The sequence below is a fragment of the Lonchura striata genome, chromosome 5 (assembly GCF_046129695.1).
Source record: "Lonchura striata isolate bLonStr1 chromosome 5, bLonStr1.mat, whole genome shotgun sequence".
Taxonomy (NCBI): domain Eukaryota; kingdom Metazoa; phylum Chordata; class Aves; order Passeriformes; family Estrildidae; genus Lonchura; species Lonchura striata.
The window spans coordinates 24,263,434-24,284,898 of NC_134607.1; the positions used below are offsets into that span (position 1 = coordinate 24,263,434).

A 21,465-nucleotide genomic window follows, 5' to 3' on the forward strand; every position below is an offset into this window, starting at 1 on the left:
AAGGCAGCAGATAGTCCTAATTACCCCCTCCACCGACCCAAGCAGGCAGCAACTCCTCCTGATTCAGGGTAGGAGATGCTCTGGTTCTCTCCTTGCAGTTTGTTCTTTTCTGCTGTAGGTTTGATGTGGTTTTTTTAGTGTTTCCAGCTGCTGTGAAAGGAAAACGGTGGGGCAGTGGCTTTTTCTAATGCCACTGTAATAGCCTGGGAATGGCCAGTAGTTCTGTAATATTCTTGGGCAGCCTGGACAATGCTTGTGAATTTTGAGAGCCGATACCTAAAAAGCAGAGGAGAAGAAATCATCTGCAACTGGCCATGGCATTTTGAGCAGGAAAATGAGATGAGATTGCACAGCTGGCCTAAGTTTCAAGCTTTTTGGGAGCACTTGCCATGTCTTGTTAGGTTTTGTGCTTCAGGGTCTCACCAGAAGTTGACAGCACCCTGCCATGGTCTGCAGGGCCACTGCAAGGGCAGTGAGAGAAACATGGAAGTGTGCTGCCCTGGCATTGCTGCTGCCAAGGCACGTGCATAGAAGTGTGGGTCTGTGTTAGATAAAAACTCCTGACTCCCCTGAGTTGGGCTGCAGTCAGAGTAATGCTCTCTGCCTCCAACTCTCTTGTGTCATGCTTTCTAGAGGAAAAAAAAAGCCAACTGGCTTTTAAAACATTTCTGCTTTTGTCATGCATTAATTTAATCCAGGAACATTTGAGGCCCTGGTTTTGTCCACATATCTTCTGACCTCCTTATGCCCAGGGAGAAGGACTTCTGCAATCATTGGCTCAGGTTGCTCTGAAACTCTTTTGGCTTCTTGAAGAATGTCATTCAGCACTGATCCCTCTATCAGGGCCTCACTGGTGCTGCCTTTCCAGTAACCATCAAAGCACCTGCAAAAATGGAAAGGCTGAGAGAGCTGGGGCTGCTCAGCCTGAAGGAGAGATGGCTTAGGGAGCTCTTATCCGTGTGTTACAATACCTGATAGGAGGAGTGAAAGACACAGACTGCTCAGTGATGCCCAGTGACAGAGCAAGAGGTAATGGTCACAGCCTGAAAAGTGGGATATGTCCTATTTAAAGCTAAGAAAACACTTCTTTTCTGTGTAAATAGTCACACGCTGGAGTAGGTTGCCCAGAGAGGTTCTGAAGATATTCAAACCCCAAGTGGATTTAACCCTGAGAAATCTGGTGTAGTTGATGTTACTTTGAGCAGGGAAGGGTGGACAAGATGACCTCCAGAGGCCCTCCCAACATCAACCATTCTGTGCTTCCGTAACAAAGTGGTGGCACCAAACAGATTTTGAAGAGTCCAGAGAAAGAACTGCAGTCTTATCTAAAAATCCTGTGTGGACTAATGGGAACCTCTCAAATTGCTTTTCTGGGCTTCAGATCTGATCATTGAAGAAATGTGCAAGAGAGAGGAAGGTGGAAAGTTGAAGCTGTGTTGCATAGACCCTGGCTGAGAATACTTAGTGCCCTTTTGGTGCATTCCTCTCAGAAAAGGACCTGGTTTTGAAGCCTACATTGAGGGTGGGCTTCATGTGCATTACTTTGTAGAGCACATGGGCTTAACTTTGTGAGGGATAGTGACACATTCTTGAAATCACCTTAGAGCATAGTTGGATCAGCAGAACTAATGCCTTGCTCTTGTCTGATTTTGCAATTGAAGGTAGCTCACCACAAACCAGGTGGGAGAGAAGAGAGAGAATTAATAATCTTCTAGATTAGATTGTGTGGTTTAGTCATAAATCACTGTCAGAGAATGAGCATGGAAGAGTTGCTCAGAACAAACTACCAGAATGTCTTTCAGAAGTGATCAGAGATACAGGCCACTCTTTTAGATTCAGTACTGAAAGGACTGAAAATGGATGCATGCAGTGGGTTGTATTTTAAGTAGATAATTTTGTGCCTCTCCTACTTAAAAAAGATAAAATTGTCTGACAGTGGAGACTGGGCAGATATGTTGTTGTGAGATGTGTAAAATGCCCAAGAATGTTTCTGCCAGAGGCTGGAGGTCTATTTACTCTTTTTATATCACTGATTTGCAATTGGAACACTGGAAAGTACTGCACAAATGTACCCACTTTTAGAGCTAAAATACTCTAAATGAGTTCTTGGATAAGCATGTATCAGGCTTTAAAACTCCTTCAGGAGGAGAGGGGGCAGCTAGAGTGTGTAGAGTACAAAGGTCACACAAATACAACATTTTTATCTACTTCTTTAATACATAAATGAAGTGGCACTTGACAAAATTATAAGACAACAAATTAATAATAAATAGGAGGGAACAGTTTTTAATGTAAAGTATAATTAGCCAATGTAGCTCCAGGCTGCTAACTATTATCAAAGCAGATATTTTAGCAAGATTATCAACAAAGGATTCAAATGAATAAGCAAAGCATCTGCAGAGACACCAGTGTAGCTGAGAAAACAATTATAAGGACTATCAATCCTCATGCTTTAGGGCATGAACAGATCACCAGCTGGGGTCAGAAACACAAATTCTCCCTATAGTTAGTGAGTAACTTGGGCACATTGTGGAGTTTTACACAGCGTGGGTCACTGCTGGAAACATGCTAACAGGATCAGTGGCACTTCTTGACCCCCAACTACCTCTGAGAGGGGGCAAGGGAGAGTTCCAGCCTCATCTTGTACCCCCTTCCCAGAAGTGCAATAATCATATAGAGATCAATCTGCCCATTTTGATTTAGATCCCTTGATCTTGGAGACCTGTGATACATTTAGGTATAGTCCACCTTGGAAAGTCTCTTCCATGTATTTGGAAGATTCAATAAACCAGTGAGGGAAGGGACTCTGCAAACCCACAGGAGAGGAGGAAGCATGTATTTGATTATGGCAATTATTTAAGTTCTTTAGGCTTTCTGTGCTACCTCTGCTTTCCCTTCTATAAAAGAGTTTTGGCTTAATCAAGGACTGGAGTAGTGAAGAACTGGGTGCAGAGAATGTGGGAATGTAATAAATCAGCCTACCAGAATTTCTTTCCCTCAATCTTCATACTTTGTTACTCAAGCCTCTAGGCTTATCTCAGCCATGATGCTTTTGCAGAAGTTTTCCTTGACTGTTTTCCACCTGGTTCGAGTGTGTCAGCATGATGGTGATTCTGCTAAACTGTGTTACCCTGGGAATGTACCAGCCATGTGAGGATATGGACTGCCTTTCTGACAGGTGTAAAATCTTGCAGGTAAGCAGATTTCCTTCTTGTTGTGATGCTGCTTTAGTCCAAGTCACAAATTTTCATGCATGCTTTCCTTCAGCGTGTGGGCAACACCCTCCCAGAGAGGCTGGCAAGGCTGTCCCTGGCAGCGAGCTCTGCTGCAAAAAGGGAAGGAGCTTGCTTTGAGCAGGGGAATGGGACAAGAGTGAGAATGAGTGAACTTTGCTTGTGACTATGCAATACTGAACACTTGCTAATATTCCTGAATCCCTGCAGGGGTTTCCTGACACAGACATCTACAAGACACGTAGGTGAGGGTTAAGCCAGGGAGAAATAACTTAGGTTACACAATCCAGGCAGGACGGAACAGCAGCTCCCAATGCATTTGGTAGTCTGATGATGTGCAAGACTATTGCTGATCCAACAGATACTGTGGAATTCAGGATGCCCAAAGGGAGAGGAAATAAAGAGAATGAATGCTTAGAAGGGCTATGAGTACATCCAGACTGAAACATACCAGCTATGCTTGATGCTTCCCCAAGAGAAGGTGACAGCAAAGGGCCTTCAGGCTTCTCTCTGTGATGGGTGTGTGCTGTCCAAGCTGCGTGGGAAGCTGCATGATGTCCTCAGCTGAGCCATCTGCAGCAATGTGATGAGGGGTCCCTCCTGGGGGGACCTTGGAAAAGCAGTGTTTGCCTGACCAGGTTTAGATCTCCTGGTGCTGAACCAACACCTCTTTTCAAGTCTATGTAAGGAGTTTCTGAGTCTGCATCAGTCACTTCATCTGTGGGTGAAAAACCTATAAAAGCCCGCACTGAGTTTGAGCAACAAGAAACTGTGATGCCAGGGCTGCATGAAGAAACTTTTCCAGCCCTACCTTGATCTTATTTTCAGGAGTACTGAAATTAGTATTTTTCTCACATGCTGTTTTTGAAAGTCCAAGCTGAGAATGCTTGTCAAATATGCTCTTGGGTTTCTGTTGGCAGGTGTTTGATGATTTCATCTTCATCTTCTTTGCCATGGAAATGGTCTTGAAGATGGTGGCCCTGGGGATCTTTGGCAAGAAGTGTTACCTTGGAGACACCTGGAACCGCCTGGATTTCTTCATTGTCATGGCTGGGTAGGTTGATAATTTCTGGGTTGATTTATTCTGGGTTTACTAGAGTCTTGTATGGAACAGAAATAATGTAATTGAGGAGAAAATTTCCACTCTGGTGCTACTCCAGTGCAGCAGCCAAGCTAGTTTTGGGCATGTTGGGGTTAGCATCCAATGGAAGAAAGAGCAGACAAGGTATCTTAACTCCTCAGCTGATGTGCAGCCATCTGTCTAGCACAACTTCAGCAGAGGGTGTTCATTTATACCAGCTGAAGATCTTGCCCAGAGACATTTCTGGGGTTTTGTGTTCTTAAAATGCCTAGGTAGAAGAGGTGTAACCTTTACCAGAACCAAACTAAAGCTAGCATTTCTGTTTCCAGCAGCAGTGTTTCAAGGGTAGGAATGTAGGTTTTTTATTCAGGGCTTTTTGTTTTTCTGTTGCATGAGCATTACCTGCAGTACTACTGGGACAAGTTGACATTTGAGGGTTTTTTACAACAAAGTTGCTATTTGGTGAAGCTTTGATTTTCCCCTCTGCATGTGTCAAGTGGAAAGTCTACCAGAATTTGCCTGTTAAATGACAGCAAAATGTCCATTTCTTCTAACAGTGGGATGTGCTTTTTTCCCTAGAATTCTAATTTTCAATTAGAATGCCTTGTGGGATAATAGAAACAAATCAGAAATAAATATGATATGTTGCTCTTCTAACAGAAAAAAAAGTGAACATCTTTTCAGATAGAAGCCCTCAATTTTGTTTTTCTTTAGCCAGGAATTACCAGCCCCACTGTTGCCTGGAAGTACAAGTATTACTGACTGAGCTAGCAGTGAGTTTGAACTCACTTTGCAGTTTTCCCCCTGGTGTGGAGCAGCACTGTCTTTATATTTGCTTTTGACAGAGTTCTTCTACAGCAAGACTTGAAAGTCATTCCCTCTGGAGGAGCAGATAATTGTTTGCTTCTGGGAGGAGCAGAGATTTTCAAACTTGGTGCAGCTTTAAAAATTTGAAGGCTGATTCTTAGCCAGGTTGTGCATGAAAGAGGACAGGCAGATGAAAGCTGTAGGCTTTTCTAAATTAACACAACGTGTGTGAGATGGGAAGACCTTTCTTGTAGCTCATTCTGCTGTGCTTAACATCTGATTTAAAATGGCCCAAAATGAGAAGTGCAGTTAAAGCCCCTGAGACTTGGTGCTGAGGAAAGCCAGATCATTGTATGTTCTAGCTGAGCTCCTGGTGGCTTAAATTGCTGGAGACTGGATGCAGGGAAAGCAAAGACTCCAGCACAGCAGCCTGTGAGGAAGGAAAAGCTGGGTAGGTTTGAAAAGGGGACCTTGGAGCCCATGGTGCTCCTCTGTGCAGGTGATGTGCTGCAGTGTGCTGGGAGAAAGACTCTGCTCCAGGTGGGCACATCCTGGAAAACCATGATATGAGGTAAAAAGGCTTGGGAACTGGGGGTCTTGCCCTGCCTGGGGTCCCTGCAAGAATGGTATGTGAGTGTTGCTGTCTGAAGAGATGGTGGGGCAGTATTAATGAAAGAGGGAGAGCTCAAATACTTCCTACTGAAAACAAGTGAAATCCACACTACCTAGGCAAGATGGGAGGAAACTCCCTTACACATTTCTTTCTGTCACCATTGCTGGCAGGAATTTGAGGAAAGACAGTCTTTTGTGCATCTGATACCAGTACCATGAAAAAAAAAGCTCAAATCTGGACTTTTAATGCCAGGGAGACTTTGAATCAACCCCTTAGATATGAAATAATCTGTGTGGAGGGTTTTTTTATTTCAGGTCCAAAACGGAAAGTAATTTGTTTCCTGATTTCTATTCAATTGTCCTCATGAGGTGTCAGAATGAAATGATAGTAATCTCATTAGAATATCTGATCTCAAAGGACTTCTGCTAAAGAAAGATTTTTCCATTTAGTTATATAGAACTAATGACTGTATAATGTATTTTGAGTTACAAAAGCTTGTGGTTATTAATTCATTATTCTTTGAAATTCATTAAAATTGTATGCACTGTTTAAATCAAATCCAAGGCTTTAACTTGTCCTTACATACTGTAGGCTTTTGCTTAACCTCAAATGTAAGCCCCAACCTTTATCCTTATTGATTCTACACCTGGATCATGGCTTCAGCTCACTAAAGCCATGTTGTCCAGCTGCTGCCTTGGCATTGACTCAGGGAGGACACCGAGCATTAGGTCTTGCGTTTTCTCCATGCCAGGGAGTTAGATCCTGATCAGAGGCTAATCAGCTTTCTCTAAGAGCCTTCTCCTTTTCATCATCCTGGATTCTTATTTTCTGTAAGGAGGGTCATAAACTTGGCTCCTAAGGAAACATCCCTGATGTTGGGGAGCAATGCCCAGCCTACAGTCCATGCAGCTTCTCTCAGTTTCAAGAATATGGACTGTACTCGTGGCCCTTCTCCCTTTCCAAATAAACACCAGGAAGGCAGCAAAGGTTGCAAAGAATAAACTGCAGCACGGAAAAGTGAGGTGCAGGCAGGGCCCATTCTGTGGGGCAATCCTGGGCAGCTGAGATGTTTTCACCTGGTTTGCTGCATGACAGCACATTTTATCAAAGAGCATAATGAGTGTTTGCTGCTGTGACCCCAGACAGTGTTTTGGTTACATAAACCATGTATTCAGGCAATCATTTGTAGTTATTTCCTCACTTCCTTGGAAAGCCAGAAGCTATAGTTTTAGTTAGCTAAATTCCCTCGTGTGCCCTTGCCCTGCTTGCCCCTGCAACCCAGCAGCTCAAGGAGGAAGACTCCATTGTCACTAAAAATGTTCCGTTTCCATGGCAATAGGAGCTGACATCACCAGAATTTTCTCCCCTCTCAAACACTCCCTCCCCTAACCATCTTCAAAATGCTTTTTTGGTTTTTTTTTCTGAGAGGGTAAAGAAAAAACCCAAAACAATATTTATAAGTTAATGTTCTCCCTCAATATTCCCCTCAGACCTCCAAAAGTCATATGAAGCAGTTTGGTTTGAAGAGTGCCAATGCCCCTTGTGTGCACAAACAACCAGGGCTGCATATTCAGCTTGTTGATGCTCCCATTCCCAACTGCTTGCTGGTGACAGGAGGTTGCAAGCTCCCAGACGTTTCAAGCAGGCTGTGCTTGTCACCACCAGCTGTCCTGGTGGGAGTCCCTCTTCCTTTCCCTTCCTGATTAGATCTTGTCTGTCGTCATTTGTTTCCCACAGTGACGGGCGTGTTTGGAGAGTTTGAACTGAGGCAACTTCAGAGGGCAGCTACCTCAAGTTGAGATGGTGGTTTGAAAGTTGAGATAATGAAAAAGCTAATCAGATTGGAAATGTCAGCCAGACTCTATATGTGTGTGAAGTTAGGGGAAGAGTCACTTGTTTCTGAGCTCATACTCATCAATTTTCTAAACCAGGCAGTTCTCTAGCAATGCAAGAGTGAACAATTGCCCCTGCTCACTCTATTCTGTGAAACAATTGCATTCACTTGTGGTTGGAGACGATGCCACTGTCCCTCTAGGAAAGGAGATACCATCCCTTTATATGTCTGACCTGAGGGTCTCCCTGACCTTGGGGGCATGAATTCCATGTAGGGAGAGGTTGTTGTTCTGCCTCTCATGATCCAAGTGCTGTAATTAACCATCTGTGGTGGGAATTCTGTCTTTGCCCCCTTTTGTGGCATCCCTGAGGCCTGTTAGGTAAATTAAGGGGCAGAGGATTTACTTCACTATGACTGGGGGGGAGGGGAGGTTTGTGCGCAGCACATGATGTGCAATTGAGATGGCACGTGTGTCCCCAAAAATATGCCCAAAATCTTTCTTTATTTGTTGCTTGATTTCCATTGACTGAGGAGAGGGTCTGTCACAGAATGCTGTCTTTACCTCTTCCCATTATAACAGTAGAGTGTGCCATGTAGATCTCAAATTCTGGTCAAATTCCATCCTGTCGTTACCTTTGGTGTGAGGAATGGCATTTTGGATATTTTGGCATTTTGAGATATTCTTAGGGTGTTCTTAAACAGCTTTTAAAAGTGGTGTATTTCAGAATAAGACAGAGCATTCTGTCAGTGTTTCAGTCTCTTTCAGTGCCACTGGTTGTAATACCGTCTTACTATTCCTACCTGAAATTTCCCCTTTCCTATAGCCAAGCATTGCAGTAGCCTGTCCATTCAATTGCAGCACCTCACAATCAATACATTCAGCTACTTTCTTCATTGTCTCCAAGCTTGATTGGTTAGGTTATTTTTTTGTCTCCTCTTCTGAAGAGAGAAAACCCCTTCCTATTAGTAGGAACAGTAAACTTTATTCACAGATGTATGTTGGTTCCATTTTTTTTCACACTGGAATACTGGAATACATATTATTTGCATTTCCAAAGCAGTTCATGCTGTTCTATCCCCGACTTGTCATCTTCATTTCTTTTCTGTTCTCCCAAAAATACGCCTCAACTGCAAAATCCATCAGTGACTTTTTTTAGTTTTCTGTCAGGTTGTGATAAATAAATAAAGAACAGAGTGGCAAGAATTGTGCATTACAGAAGTACATCTGCTCACAAATGAATCCCCAGTTAGTGTTGCATGTGAGGTTTATTACTTAGACAGTTTTTCTCCAGCTAATGTATGTCATGATGATTACATATCATTCCAGCCATATTAACTTAATTACCTGTGAACCAGACTTGTAATCTCATAAGAAATTATAACACATTAGTTTGATGATGTATATTTTTCCTTACGCTTGTATTTGGTATGGTTAATTTTGTTATCTACTTTTAATCCATAATCTATCCAAGATGCACATTGACAATTTCATAACTGTACTGTCACCAGCATCAGTCCTGTCACTGAGATCACCGTGTACTGGCACAACATCAGAATTCTTTTGACCCTTGGATGCTTTCCCAGTTTTCTGAGTCTAATAAAAAATTATCAGTACTGGTCCAGATCTTTTCTGGCCGTCTCTTTTAAAACTCTTGCATACAAATTGTCCAGACTTGCTTATCTTAGAAAATCCCTATTTAGGCACAGCCTGAAATACTTGATCACAGCTGGAGCTGAAATTAGCTCATTATGATCAATGGTGCACTTATATCATCTGACCTTCCTCAAAGGATTTTTATTTTAACTGATGTTTTCTGCCTTTTTTACACTGTTAGCAACAATTATGTTTTCTTATTCCAAAACTTATACCATTTTATGTGCTCTTCGGTTCTCTTACAAATTTTCTACAAGTCCATCTCCTAATTTATATTCATGAGTATCACCTTCCCCTTTCCTGCTATTAAGTTGCTGCTTTTGCTTTCACTAATGTTGTAATATCTTCTTAGCCTGTTCACCTTTATTGTTTCTCCTGAAGCTTCTTGAATACCTGAGAAATATTCCTAAACACTACTTGACTGTCCTCCACAGCTCATAAATTGAAGTCTGACTAGTTTGACACTTGGAGCTATTTAAAAGACATGTAGATGTGACTGGTGCTTAAGGACAGGGTTTAGTGGTGGACTTGGCTAGGTTGAATTGTACTTAATGATCTTAAAGACATTTTCTAATCTAAACAATTTTATGATTCTATGGCTGTTTCTGTGTGCTTTCAAATTGATGAATATGGCCTTTCAAATCCACCAGATATACCTGGTACTGTTGATGACCTTACATAAGTTGGACATAACACATGCAATCAAGTTATATAATTTTTTTTTTTTAAAGAACTTGATAGAAAATCCATCTTCCATTCTTGAATACAATTTTCTGTGATTTGTAAGGCTGGGGACTTCCAAGGAGATTTAGGAACCCCCAGTGCATTCAGTGCATTACTCAAATTTAATTCTTAGAGGTGAATCGAGAGAGTGCTTTTATCAAGACAATTAGTGCGCCTGTATTCTGGTCTGATCTGGACATACCTAATCACATTCACAGGATCATAGGTAATCAGGGTTAGAAAGGGCCTTGTAGAGTCTCCACTCTAAGGGTCAACAGCAAACTCAAGTTAGAATTGTCCAGTCAAGTCTTGACAACCAGCACGGATGGAGATGGCCCCATCTGTCACCACCCCAGCCCCACTGCTGATGTATCTCTTAACTAGTCTCAACCTCCCTTTTCTCTTTGTATTTATATTTGCTGTGTCTTGTTCTCCTGCTGTATGGTACTGTGAAGACTGTGGCTTAAATCTCACTGCCTTGTAGGTACCAAGGAGCTGCTGTTAGGTCCCACCTAACATCTCCTCTCCAAACTGAACAAGCCCACATCCTTCAGCCTCTCCTCACAGGACAAATGCTCCAACCTTGAGCACTTTGGTGACCCTCCATTGAACTTACTTCCATTTATTGACACCTTCTTTTATTGGAGGGCCAAAAGTGAATGTGCTTCTTTAGACATGGTCTACTGAGTGCAAAGTAAGGGGCATAATCCCTCCCTCATCAGATTGCTGCAACTTGACTGGTGCATCTTGGTGTGTCATTGTCTTTCCCCGCGTGGACCTGTCCCCCAGGATTGGCAGCTTCTTTTCAGCAGCATCTCTGTCCCTCAGTCCAGCCCAAATGCAGGACCTTGCATTCATCTGTTGAATTTCATAAGGCTCCTGTCAACCCATTTCTCTAGCCAGGAGGAATTCTCTATATGGCAGAAAATTAATCCATAAGTATTTTGTCACTGACTCTGTACTAGAAAATGCCATTTCTGACAGAGTGTGTTACTCCTCCTCTCATTCTGTCCACTTGAGCCTCCTGACTAGGTTAAAATCCTTCATTTTAATATTCCTTTCATGCAGATTTTCCCACCAGGCTTTCCTAATGCCATTTAGGCATTATGCTCATAAATTGAACAATTCTTATTCTCCTTATTACTCAGGCCCCTGGCACTGGTGTAGAGGCAACACTATTTTCCTCCTCTTTACATCTTTTAGTGCCTTGATTAGTTTTGTTATTGACATGGAGGTTCTGTAAGAATTAACTCTTTTCCTAGTTTTATTACTTTCCCCTTTGGTCTTTTATTTAATCTTCTGACTGGTGTTTCAGTTCTCTAAAACCTAATTTTTCTTCTAATTAAATGCTGGTTAATATTTCTGCACAGGATTAGCCCAGTTCTCTGCCGGTCTCATGCTCTATGTGGCTGGCTAAGCCAGCACTTTATCACCAGATTCCTCCATCACCTTTTTGCCTGTTGGCCAGAATGTGCCACTAATGAGTTCAGCTGAATATTTATTGTCCAACTTCTTCAGAAAGGTTCATAATTCCAAGTTTATAATATGTGGTATATCTCTCATGATAAGAAAAACAATTAGTTTTGAAAAACATTATTATGGGTAAATACTGTCCTTGAAGTCTGAGCGCTTTCCTAAATTTGATTTTTAATTTCACCTTCAGGATGGCAGCAGAGCTCTTCTGGAGCTCCATTTCTTTTCCAAAGCACCCTTTCCTTTCTGACTAGTTGTGCAACCTTTGGGGGAGAGGGTTTTGTACAGCTGAAGATCCCTTTTCAGGTAAGCCTGATAGCCCTTTAGTCTTAGTAGAACACTTCTTCTCACTCCCTGTCCCTTTTGGCTAGTTGCTTCTTTAGGAGTGCTTTATGCAGATTCCTCATTGGGAGGCTGGAAAGTACTTCTATTAGCTGAGATATTACTTTTATGTTTTCTTTCTGATAGTTCTCTCCTATCGGTTCTCTCTGTCCTTGACTTCTGTTCCCCATAGTTCTCTAGATATGGCATCCTTCCCAAAAACCTGGCGTGATGATGCCTCCCAAATTCATCCATCCAAGCTCTTTTCAGACATGTGCAGCACCACTGTGAACAGGAGCTTTCTCCATACATGGAAAGCACTTATGGCCCCAAGTTCATCCCTCTAAATTTCAGCCTAAGAAAGGTAGCTGGCAGCTCTCTGAAGGATGTGAGGTACCAACCCCCCATTCTCAGATGCCCACCTGTTTCCAGGAAACAAATCCATCACTGCATGGTGCCCTTCCACACTGGGAAGATGCCTCTTAGCCTGAAACACACCAACTGGCCTTAATCTCACAACATGGGGAAGTGTTGCCAATCTTCTGCTTTTTCTTTGCTTTTAATTAACTGCAGTCCTTCAGGGACCTGGCCAGAATTTGCGTAGTTATGACTTTAAAATCTCAGATCATTAAATACTTATTAGCAGCAGGGTAAACAGCAGAATGCTCAGAAAATCCTAGTTAGCTAATATTCGATGCCAAATAGAAGTCTCTATAAAATTATGGCAAGTGAAAGAAAACTGTAATAAATATAGCAATTAGGTGTTTCAAGTAGTGATCAGAAAAGATGGAAACCAGCAAGCAGCAGGCTAAATAGCATCTTAACCAAAGGTAGAAATAGCAACAGCACAGCCCTCCCCTCAAACATGCACTTTCTTTTCCCTCCTTAATGATACTAATTATTTCATTTGCTTTCTCCCAGTAAAGCTATCCCTAGATGTGCAACATATTGAAATGAAAGCAGTCATCAAAACGAAATGAATCACACCAGAGAAGAATCAAAACAAGCAGGCAGCGCTACCCTGCCTGCATAACGGGTAGTTCTCAATTATTGCCTCTGATTTTTTGCCTTCCTGAAAGCGAATTCCCTACCATGTGAATGTTAGGGTTTTTTAAAAAAAACAAAACACAAACCCCCAAGAAAGGTAAAACCAGCAGGCTTATAGGACCAAAATGCAAGCATTCTTTTTTATTTTCCCTTTTTTTTTTTTTTTTTTCCCCTAAGCAGTGAAATACAGAGCTCAGCCTGTATTCTGACTCTTGGCTTTTAAAAGTGAGGCCCCATCACTCGCATTCAGTCATCTGAGCTTGGCAAGTCCTTCTGGCTTTCTTATCACAGTGTGAAAACCTGCTTATGTCTTTTTGTATCATGTCTCTGAAACTATTAAGAAACTCTGACATTTTCTCTTAGTACACGGTTTGGAGAGAAATCTGAGTGTTCCAGGGTGTGAAATAATCACATTCCAGGCAGCAAGGGACCAGTCTCACAGGCTCTGGAAGCTTTCAGCGTCTTTTGCTTGCACAGCAATATAAAAAAAAAAAGTTAAAAAATATTTTGCACTGGAGGGGGGAGAGTTGCAGGTTATTTTTTTAAGAATACAAAGCATCACAGCTCAGGAGCTGACTGTGTAATTAGTAATTGATCTATAACTCCCTGAGGAAATGTCTTTTTGCTAACAGAATTATAGACTCTTTATTATTATTATATTTTATAAATAGGGAAAAAAAAGAGTGTAATTTTTGCATTTCTTCTTTTACTAGCAAGGCTACTTTTTTTTTACTTCTGTGTTTCAGTTTTCATGTCAGCAGAGAGTTGTCTTTTTGCAGCATAATGGGCTCTAAATTTAAAAGAGATAAGCAGGACTACTTAGCTAAGTACACTGTGGTTTGCAGAGTAATTTGGAGGCCTACTGTGTTATTCCACTTTTTCTGTGGTAGATGTTAAAAGTATTTTGGATCCTCTGTTTAGGGTTCATGTTGAAGCTTGGCTCCAGAGGCACCAAGCTGTGCAAAATGGGTACAAATGCACAGTTTTTTCTTCAGGTATCTATATGTACATAGATATATCTACACCTATCTATCCCAAGGGAGCTGATGGGGAGGCGGTGCTGGGATCTGCCTGGCAGCCCTATGCCTCCTGCACCACAATGTCCACATAGCAAAAGATCAGGTTCAAATAATGAAAGAGTCTTTAACTTTTGCCATAGCCTGCTGGACCTTTGGGGAAAATAAGGATGTAGCTCCAGCTATAGAGCAAAATGGTGGGTCATGGAGCAGAAATCTTAAAAAAATAGGTCCTGGCTAGGAGCCCTGCTGGTCTGGCAAGTAGCCTGTGTGCATCTGCTGCTTTGTGTGCATCCTGTGGCTGAAGACGGAGTGGAAGCAGTAGCCCTTTGCTCTTGCCCTGTGTCTGGTCAGGCTCATCCGAATCTCCTGTCCCTGCATCTAATGTGTCCAGATGGATTTACAAGAGATTGGATTAATATTCCAGCTCTCTTTGTGTACAAACTCAGGCATGTCCAGCCTTAGTAAGGGATGACAGGAGGAATCCTGAATGCTCCATGTGCCCCATGCTCTAGACCTTTATTTGTGTTCTCTTTTTCCTGCTTATCTGTGTACTCTTCCTTTTGCCTCATTGCTGTTACTCCAGTGCTGGTGGTCCCCACTATCCAGGCAGTTGTGGACCCCAGTAAGTGGATTTTACTGCCTGCCTTCCCTTTCCACAACACAGATTCAGCTGATGGAGTCTGTTGGGCAGCCTGGCCAGCCCTGTTCTCCATGTTCCCTGTCCATTGCTACACCTCTGGCCACAGAGGACCAGGGATGTGTGGATCTAGCAATGCACATGCCTTTTTTTTACTTTCCTTCCCCTAGGATGGATCAATAATGTAAGAGGGGAGATATGGGACCACTAGAGTTCATTGTCCAGTGCAAATACCAGCTTTGCTCCTTCTTTGTATTGTAGCCAGTCTTTGAAGCCAGAGCAGAGGCAGTGAGACCACCTTCTCATCCTGGTATGTATGACGGAAGTAGAAGAATTTAGGGGTAAATCAGCCTCCCACCACCCCACAAACTTCAGGTGGAAGATTTGAGCTCATGTATCAGGGGCTAGACATTTTGGTAAATGGAGAGATGTCAGCTCCAACCTTTGGTATAGATATATTAATAAAATTTCAGTCAGGGAAAAGGGATGGCCTTATGTTTTTCCTATGGACTCCTGTGTTCTAGATCTTTAAAGTGGTAGAAATTCCAGTTTGCAAAACGTGATAGACAAAACAAGGAGCCAAGGACAGAAAGGCATATTCCTGTACACAGAAGACATTAATTAAATCCCATCTAGCCATGGTATAGGTACACAGCAGTCTTTGAGCCTTCACACAGCTGAGAAGCTGAAGGAATTCAGAGCAGAAAACAATCAAAGCCTTCTGACCCAGTCATATCAGGTGCTCTTAGATGTAGGGATCAAATTGAAGTCCACAGGCAGAAAAAGCTTCATTTCCCACAGAGGCCCACAGCAAGTCTGAAATTGCAGCTAGAAAGTCATAGCCATGAAGTTTTTTTGGCTTCAGTGCCAAACCTAAATTTATTTGACAAAAAATTTGAATTGATTAGTCTGCAGTTAATTAGATTTCAATTAAAAACTTCTATCAGAGAAGGGGAATTAGGCAGCTTTTGAATTTGACAAAAACATATTGGCTTTGTGTCATAAGAAAAATACTGCCTTGGTATTTTTCATGAATGATTTCAGAATAGGTTTTTAATACCATTTCTTGGCTGCTAATTTTCAGTAAATAGTAGTTCAGAAGCCAAGATTAGGAAAGTTAATAAGTATTTAAAAAAGGTATAAGGAGATGTAAATATGAAGAGGTAAATGGTAATGTTTGAACTGTTTTAATAATGGATTTCATTGAATGTAACTGCAAGGTAGCACCTAGGCAGGCATTGCATAAGTATATTATCATGGGTCACACGTGCAGCAAATAAAGTCTGCATTTTCTGGACTCCTTACATGGCTTTTGTCTTGTCACTATGTCTATTTTAGAGAGCCTTAGCTTTATTCTCCCTTCTGCTGGTCAGTCTGCTGTCCTGTGCCTGGCACAGAGCCATGCTGGCTGTGCATTTCTGCTGTTGGACAATGAGTGCTGCTCCTCTCGAGTGCCAAGGCAAATCCAAGCCCACTCTGGAGCTCACAGGTGCAGAGGACCAAAGCAGTGCCAGGCTGCAGCTGATGAAGCTGTTCTGGTGTTGTTGAGGTCTCACGAACACTGAAGGTTTCCGTGCCCCCGTGTCCCTGCACGCTCGCTGTCTGCTCCAGTGGCGTGACATGGGACAGAGGGACGTGAGACCAGGCACATTCTGGACTGGGTCAGCGTGCTAACAAATTGCTCACTTGTTCCCCTGCAGCTCCTCTGTGTCACTCCAGGTCCTTTGTGTGTTCAGCTGAGCAGATTTACCTAAATGGAAAAATACCAAGGGAAGTCAAGGGGCAAATGGAAAAAGCGGGAATTAAGAAGAAAGATTAAAATGAGAGATGGAAATGCTGCAGGCAGGCATGCGTCAGAGGGATGTAAAGAGGCAAGGGAGCAGGTGGGATGCCTTGAGAGTGGGGAGGGAGGCAGAGCTTAAGCAGAGAGGTGTTCCCTGCCAGACATCCCCCTGTTTCTGCAGGATGAACCCCACACATGCAGGCAGTGCCCCTGTCCCTTTCGCCACCCGACAATGTTCCCAACATGCATCAGTCTTGAGCTGTGTGGTGTGAAGACACTGCCTGTGCCAATCCCCTCTCCTTCCAGAAGAGTTTCATGTGGAAGGTTTTGAAAAAGAAAACCTCTAGCAAGGGAAGAAGAATTACTGTAAATATTCAATTATCTTGACAGCTCCAGGCTCAAATTCCATCTCAGATGAGAAGTTTGTCTTATTTAGCATAGAACCTGTCCTTCTACTATTTTATTCACACAGGAGGCCACAAAATAGTTTAGTAATGCCAGAAATGAGCTGCTGTTTCCCTCAGAAAAGATGCATCTCACTCTGTTCCCTCATGATAAAGGGGAAGGACTCACACCCAGTAGAGTATTTTTTTTTTCTTTCCTCCCCACATCCTAGACTTTTTCTGGCTGCCCCCAAACCTTAAAGAATTTTTGTGTTTACTAACAAGACATGCCTTAAGCAGACAAGAAAGAGAGGAGAACAACATGAATGGTAGTCAGGTAATGAGGGCTGCCCTCACTCATGGCACTGAGCTGCTACAAAGCAAGGAGAAGGAGCCTGGGAGTCTCCTGGAGTTCTACAGGTGGCAACCATTTTGTACTAGCTGTAACCTTACATTGGTTTACAAACGCCCAGCAAACACAGGGTTCTGCAGGTTGCTGATGTGATAAGGATCCAAAACCCAGCTTAACGAGAGTGCAAACAAGCACAGTGCACCTGACCCACCACCACAAGGTCTCTGGACACAGGAAATGTGAACCTCCTGAAATAAACCTGCTGGCAACTTCTGACTGATGGCTTTTTGTGATGAGTCCCTTTGACTCTGTGTCAACCTGACATCACCCCCACATATGGCATTAGGAGAGGCTTAAGTGTCCAGGATTTCCAGGCTGTAGGGAGCAGGGCTGGCTGGAGAATGATAATAACAAAAAGAGCTGGTCTAGCAACCCCTGAAATGCTGCAGATGCCTGGAGGCTCCAGCAGAGTCACTTAGAGATCCTATTTCATTAGAGAATGGAGGCAAAATTTGGACTTGATCAGTTTTACCTACATAGAAGATGGGTGAGTTTTTGGTGATCAGTGGAGTTTCACTGCACCTTGGTCATCTGCATTGTGTGGGAATGCACAATGCATTGCACAAAGAGAAGAGTGAACATAAGCTGATGCTGAAGTGATCACTAGAAATGAAAAGGCAAAAATGAGCAGCTCTAATGCAAAATTACACTGGAATTGCATTGAAATTGTTTGGATACAATCTGCATGACTACAATAGTCATATCTCATCTGCAGGGATTTAAGCATCCTGGATTTCTTTATTATTACAGCCAAGACCAGGAGGCCTCAGGAAGAACTGTAAGCAGAATGGGTCTGTTAATCGAGCTGGAGCCTCCTAGGGCTGAGTTCATTTTTGTTACAAGTTGCTCTCTAAAAGATTCAGCATTTGCCCTTTTCTAACCCATCCTTGGGAACAGCCTGCTGTTTTCCCTGGCAGTGTGATTGTCTGTTCAGCTTTTTATCGGGCTACACTGGAACATAATGGCAGTAAATCCGTGACTCTGGCCACTGAGGGCTGCAGGAGGCTGGCTTGCTGCTGTCTGAACCACAGAGTTGAGTTAAGGCAGCATTTGTCTTGTGCTGAAAGGACCCACAGTCACTACTTGGATGATTGATAATTTTCTAGTGACACAGGAACTGTACTATATAGGTGGCAAACTCATTCCAGCTAGGAGAAAGCAGGGATGTTCACTGGGTTAAGGTTATTCACATGCTGTGGCCATAAGAGGACAAAACCCAAATGGTTTGAAAACATTTTAAAATTAATTTTGCATGGTTAAGGCTAAGAGAAGATGTCACCTCCATTTCATGTCACCCCTAGCCCTGTGCTTTTCCCCTGTGCTCGGTTTCTCTGAGTATCATTCAGGACTCATTCATTTGGCTCCTCACAGTTCAGAAAAAAATACTTTCTGAAATTAGATGTATTTTGGGCCAACAGCTTACTTAGTGTTCGACTCTTGTTTTGAGTTGTTCTGCTACTGCTCAAATTCTTTTTTTTTTTCTTCTTCTTTTTTTCCTTTAGAGGCAACCCCGTTCTCTTAGGAGATAAGTGTTTTTAGGGGAGAGGAAAGGAAGTTCACCAAGCTTGAGGGCTTTATCTTTCTGTGCATATACATACCTACAAGACACATTGCAGCATGGAGGTTCCTTCAGGCAGGAAGCTGCTTCTGTGCCTCAACTCTCTGTGAAGAGCTGTTAGCTCATGCCCTGGGAACAATACAACTCTGTATTGTCTGTAGTGTGCTTTGCCTGTAACTGTAATTCCAAAGTTTCAGCAGGTCTGTCTAATTCTGAAGCAACAATGTGCTGATGAGACAATCTGGCTTTATTTGGAGCAAGGTTGGTCAGTGCTTACTCAAGGCCCTTTCACTGTGTGCCTTTGCACCACACAGAGATGTCCTGTAGTCATCTCCATGCGTTTTTATCTCTGTGTGTTCCTCCTCCTTTCGTACCTGCTTTCCAATTTCATCTGACTGCATCCTAAGCCCCTGTCTATCACTAATACTTTCTGTAGGCTGGTTGAACATTTCTGCTTGGTTTGGGGTCGGGGCTTTTTTTGGCATGGGAATATTTTGATTATCTGCATGAAATCCCTTGTCTCTTCTTCTGCTCTTGTATATGTGGAACTGACAGCTCCAGGGAGGTAAATGAATGCCACTGCATTTCAGGGGAAGAATTATTTCATGCAATTACCCTAAAAGTGCAGGAGAGAACAGACTGAAAGGAATGAGGGAGAGAAAGAAAGAGAGCATGAGAGAGGATAATCACAACACTTCGACAGGTTTACCCCATCGTGTTTGAAAATCTATCACTCTGACAAGTCCCGTTTGTGAAAGGTGTAGACAGATAACCAGGCATTAGCTCTTCAAGGTCCTCTTGAATGGAAGGTAATCTATAAAAGGATCAGTCCACTGCTCCATTTCACTCAATGCCTCTCCCTGATTATTTTTTACAGACTGGCTGTACCCTATTTCCTTCTCACTTTAGCTCTCATTTAAATCTCAGTGATTCCTGGTCAGGGGAATTTGGGTAAACTTTCGGTTGACTTGTGGCTCTTTCTATATAAATTATGTTTTTTTTCTGAGAAAGGGGGCAGTACCAAAAGGCTGTCCCCCCAGTTCCTTCCTGTCTCTTGAGTCTTGTTAAAAGGCCAAGGAAAAGGGAACTTTTTGTAGTTTCATTTTTCATGTCTGAGAAGAGATTCAGTAGAAGCAGTTCCTGTCCTGACTCTGCTGCTATTTCACCTGCTTTGTCACCCTCTTGATCCTATTCACAGACCAGAGTTACCCCAGGGAAGCTGGTGACAACAGCCCATGTCTTCCTGGGGGCCTCATGCATCTCTCTTCATTAAAACATGAAAGATAATTTAAGGTCCTCAGGTGGAAATTTCTGGCCAGGATTATCATTATATCATTATAATTATCAAGTTATCATTATAATAATTTCCCACCGTGCTTTTAAAGAGATGGGACATTTTCCATACTGGGTGAGGAGAGAATGCTGGGCTAAGGATTGCTGGGCTGGGTCACTTTTTGTCACCTGCACCTGCTGCTCTTGCAGCAAAGCCAATGCATGAGTCACACCTATTTGCACTTTGAGGTTATTTAGAGCACATGTTGTTGGGTTAAGAAAGCTAAGGTCTAGCATATGTCCTAAAATTAGCCTTTTCTCCTTTTGGTTGGTGTCAAAAAGAAGTGATTCACGCCCATGGGGGAAGCCTTTCCAGCTAGTCAAAGCAGTTAGTGCTTTAAGAAAGAGGGTTTATTTCTGTGTGAGATAAAGCAGGTTTAGCTGAAGCTGCCTCCTGAGACCACACCCTGCTGTGGGAGATGCAGGGAACACAGGGAGCACCCTGCTGTGCCACAGGAAACTCCCAACAAAACTGGCCACACTGTCCTGTCCTGCTGGCTTTGTGTGCAGTGGCCACCCCACATATGTGCCCTGGCCAGGAGTGCCAGGATGAAGCTCAGGATTCATCCCTGTAGAGTTTCTTCTAGAAACTCTTCAATGAAGAAATGATAAACATGTGGCTCAAGCCAAAATTCTGGATTCTTTTAAACTTTCTTTTTCTCTCTTTTTTTTTTCTCTCTCCCTGCCCCTTCTCTTTCCCCTCCTACAGGATGGTGGAGTACTCCCTGGATCTCCAAAACATTAACTTGTCTGCAATCCGTACTGTCCGTGTCCTGAGACCCCTGAAAGCAATCAACCGTGTGCCCAGTAAGTCGTGCTTCCCTCTCCCAGCTCTCAGTGCCGCTTGTGGGGAGGACAGGATCAGTAAGGCTGCCTGTGCTGCTGGTGTCCCAGCAGGTACCAAATGAATAGAGGCTTCTGTAGGGTGTGTGCGGGCTTTTCCTCATCGGGGCCAGGAGGTGGTGTTGGATGGGCAGGAAAAAAACAGTGTCCCAGTTTACCTGCCCTGGGCATCCTTTGTGCACGACGATGCTGATGGAACTTAGGAACCAAAGGTGAACAATGTGCAGTAAATGGAAGTGGTTTTTCTTTCTCTTACTGAAAGACATCACAGGTTTAATGATGTCTGTAGCCTCAGAAAGGTCTGTGTGTGAGGTCTGGAGAAGAATGAGCTTCAGGAATCAGGGAGAATTAGTTCCAGGAATCAGGGAGAATTAGTTTGCTCAGGCTTTCACAAGACCTTCCAGGTCATCTCATCTGAACAATTTTCATGCCATTACAGATTAGGGACATGTAGCATGGACTCTTGTTTTTCCTCCTCACCTTGTGCTTTGTATTCTCCTTTTTGTGCCAGCTATCTCCTCTGTGACCTGCTGTGTGTGTATGAGCCAGGTGTCAGAGGTGTCAGCCCTGGGAGACTTTAGGCATTTCTTCTGCAAGTTTTTCAGTCTTACAGAATGGCAGAAAGTCTCTTTGCTGTTATCCACAATCTCCCTGATTAGGCTGTCTGCAGTGCCTAGGACCTTGCCAGAGCTCTCCTAATCCTTCTCTCAAA

At 43.0% G+C, this 21,465-nt stretch overlaps 1 protein-coding gene across 6 annotated transcripts in view; it reads left to right on the forward strand.

Moving 5' to 3' along the window:
* The window catches only part of CACNA1I (calcium voltage-gated channel subunit alpha1 I), a 165,990-nt gene that overhangs the window by 76,604 nt on the left and 67,921 nt on the right, over positions 1 to 21,465 (forward strand). For all 6 annotated transcript variants that reach the window (XM_077783408.1, XM_077783407.1, XM_077783410.1 and 3 more), the window contains 3 exons: positions 3,082 to 3,194; positions 4,154 to 4,287; positions 20,620 to 20,717. In XM_077783408.1, coding sequence (XP_077639534.1) covers positions 3,082 to 3,194; positions 4,154 to 4,287; positions 20,620 to 20,717 — 345 coding nt within the window. The remainder of the gene's footprint in view (positions 1 to 3,081; positions 3,195 to 4,153; positions 4,288 to 20,619; positions 20,718 to 21,465) is intronic.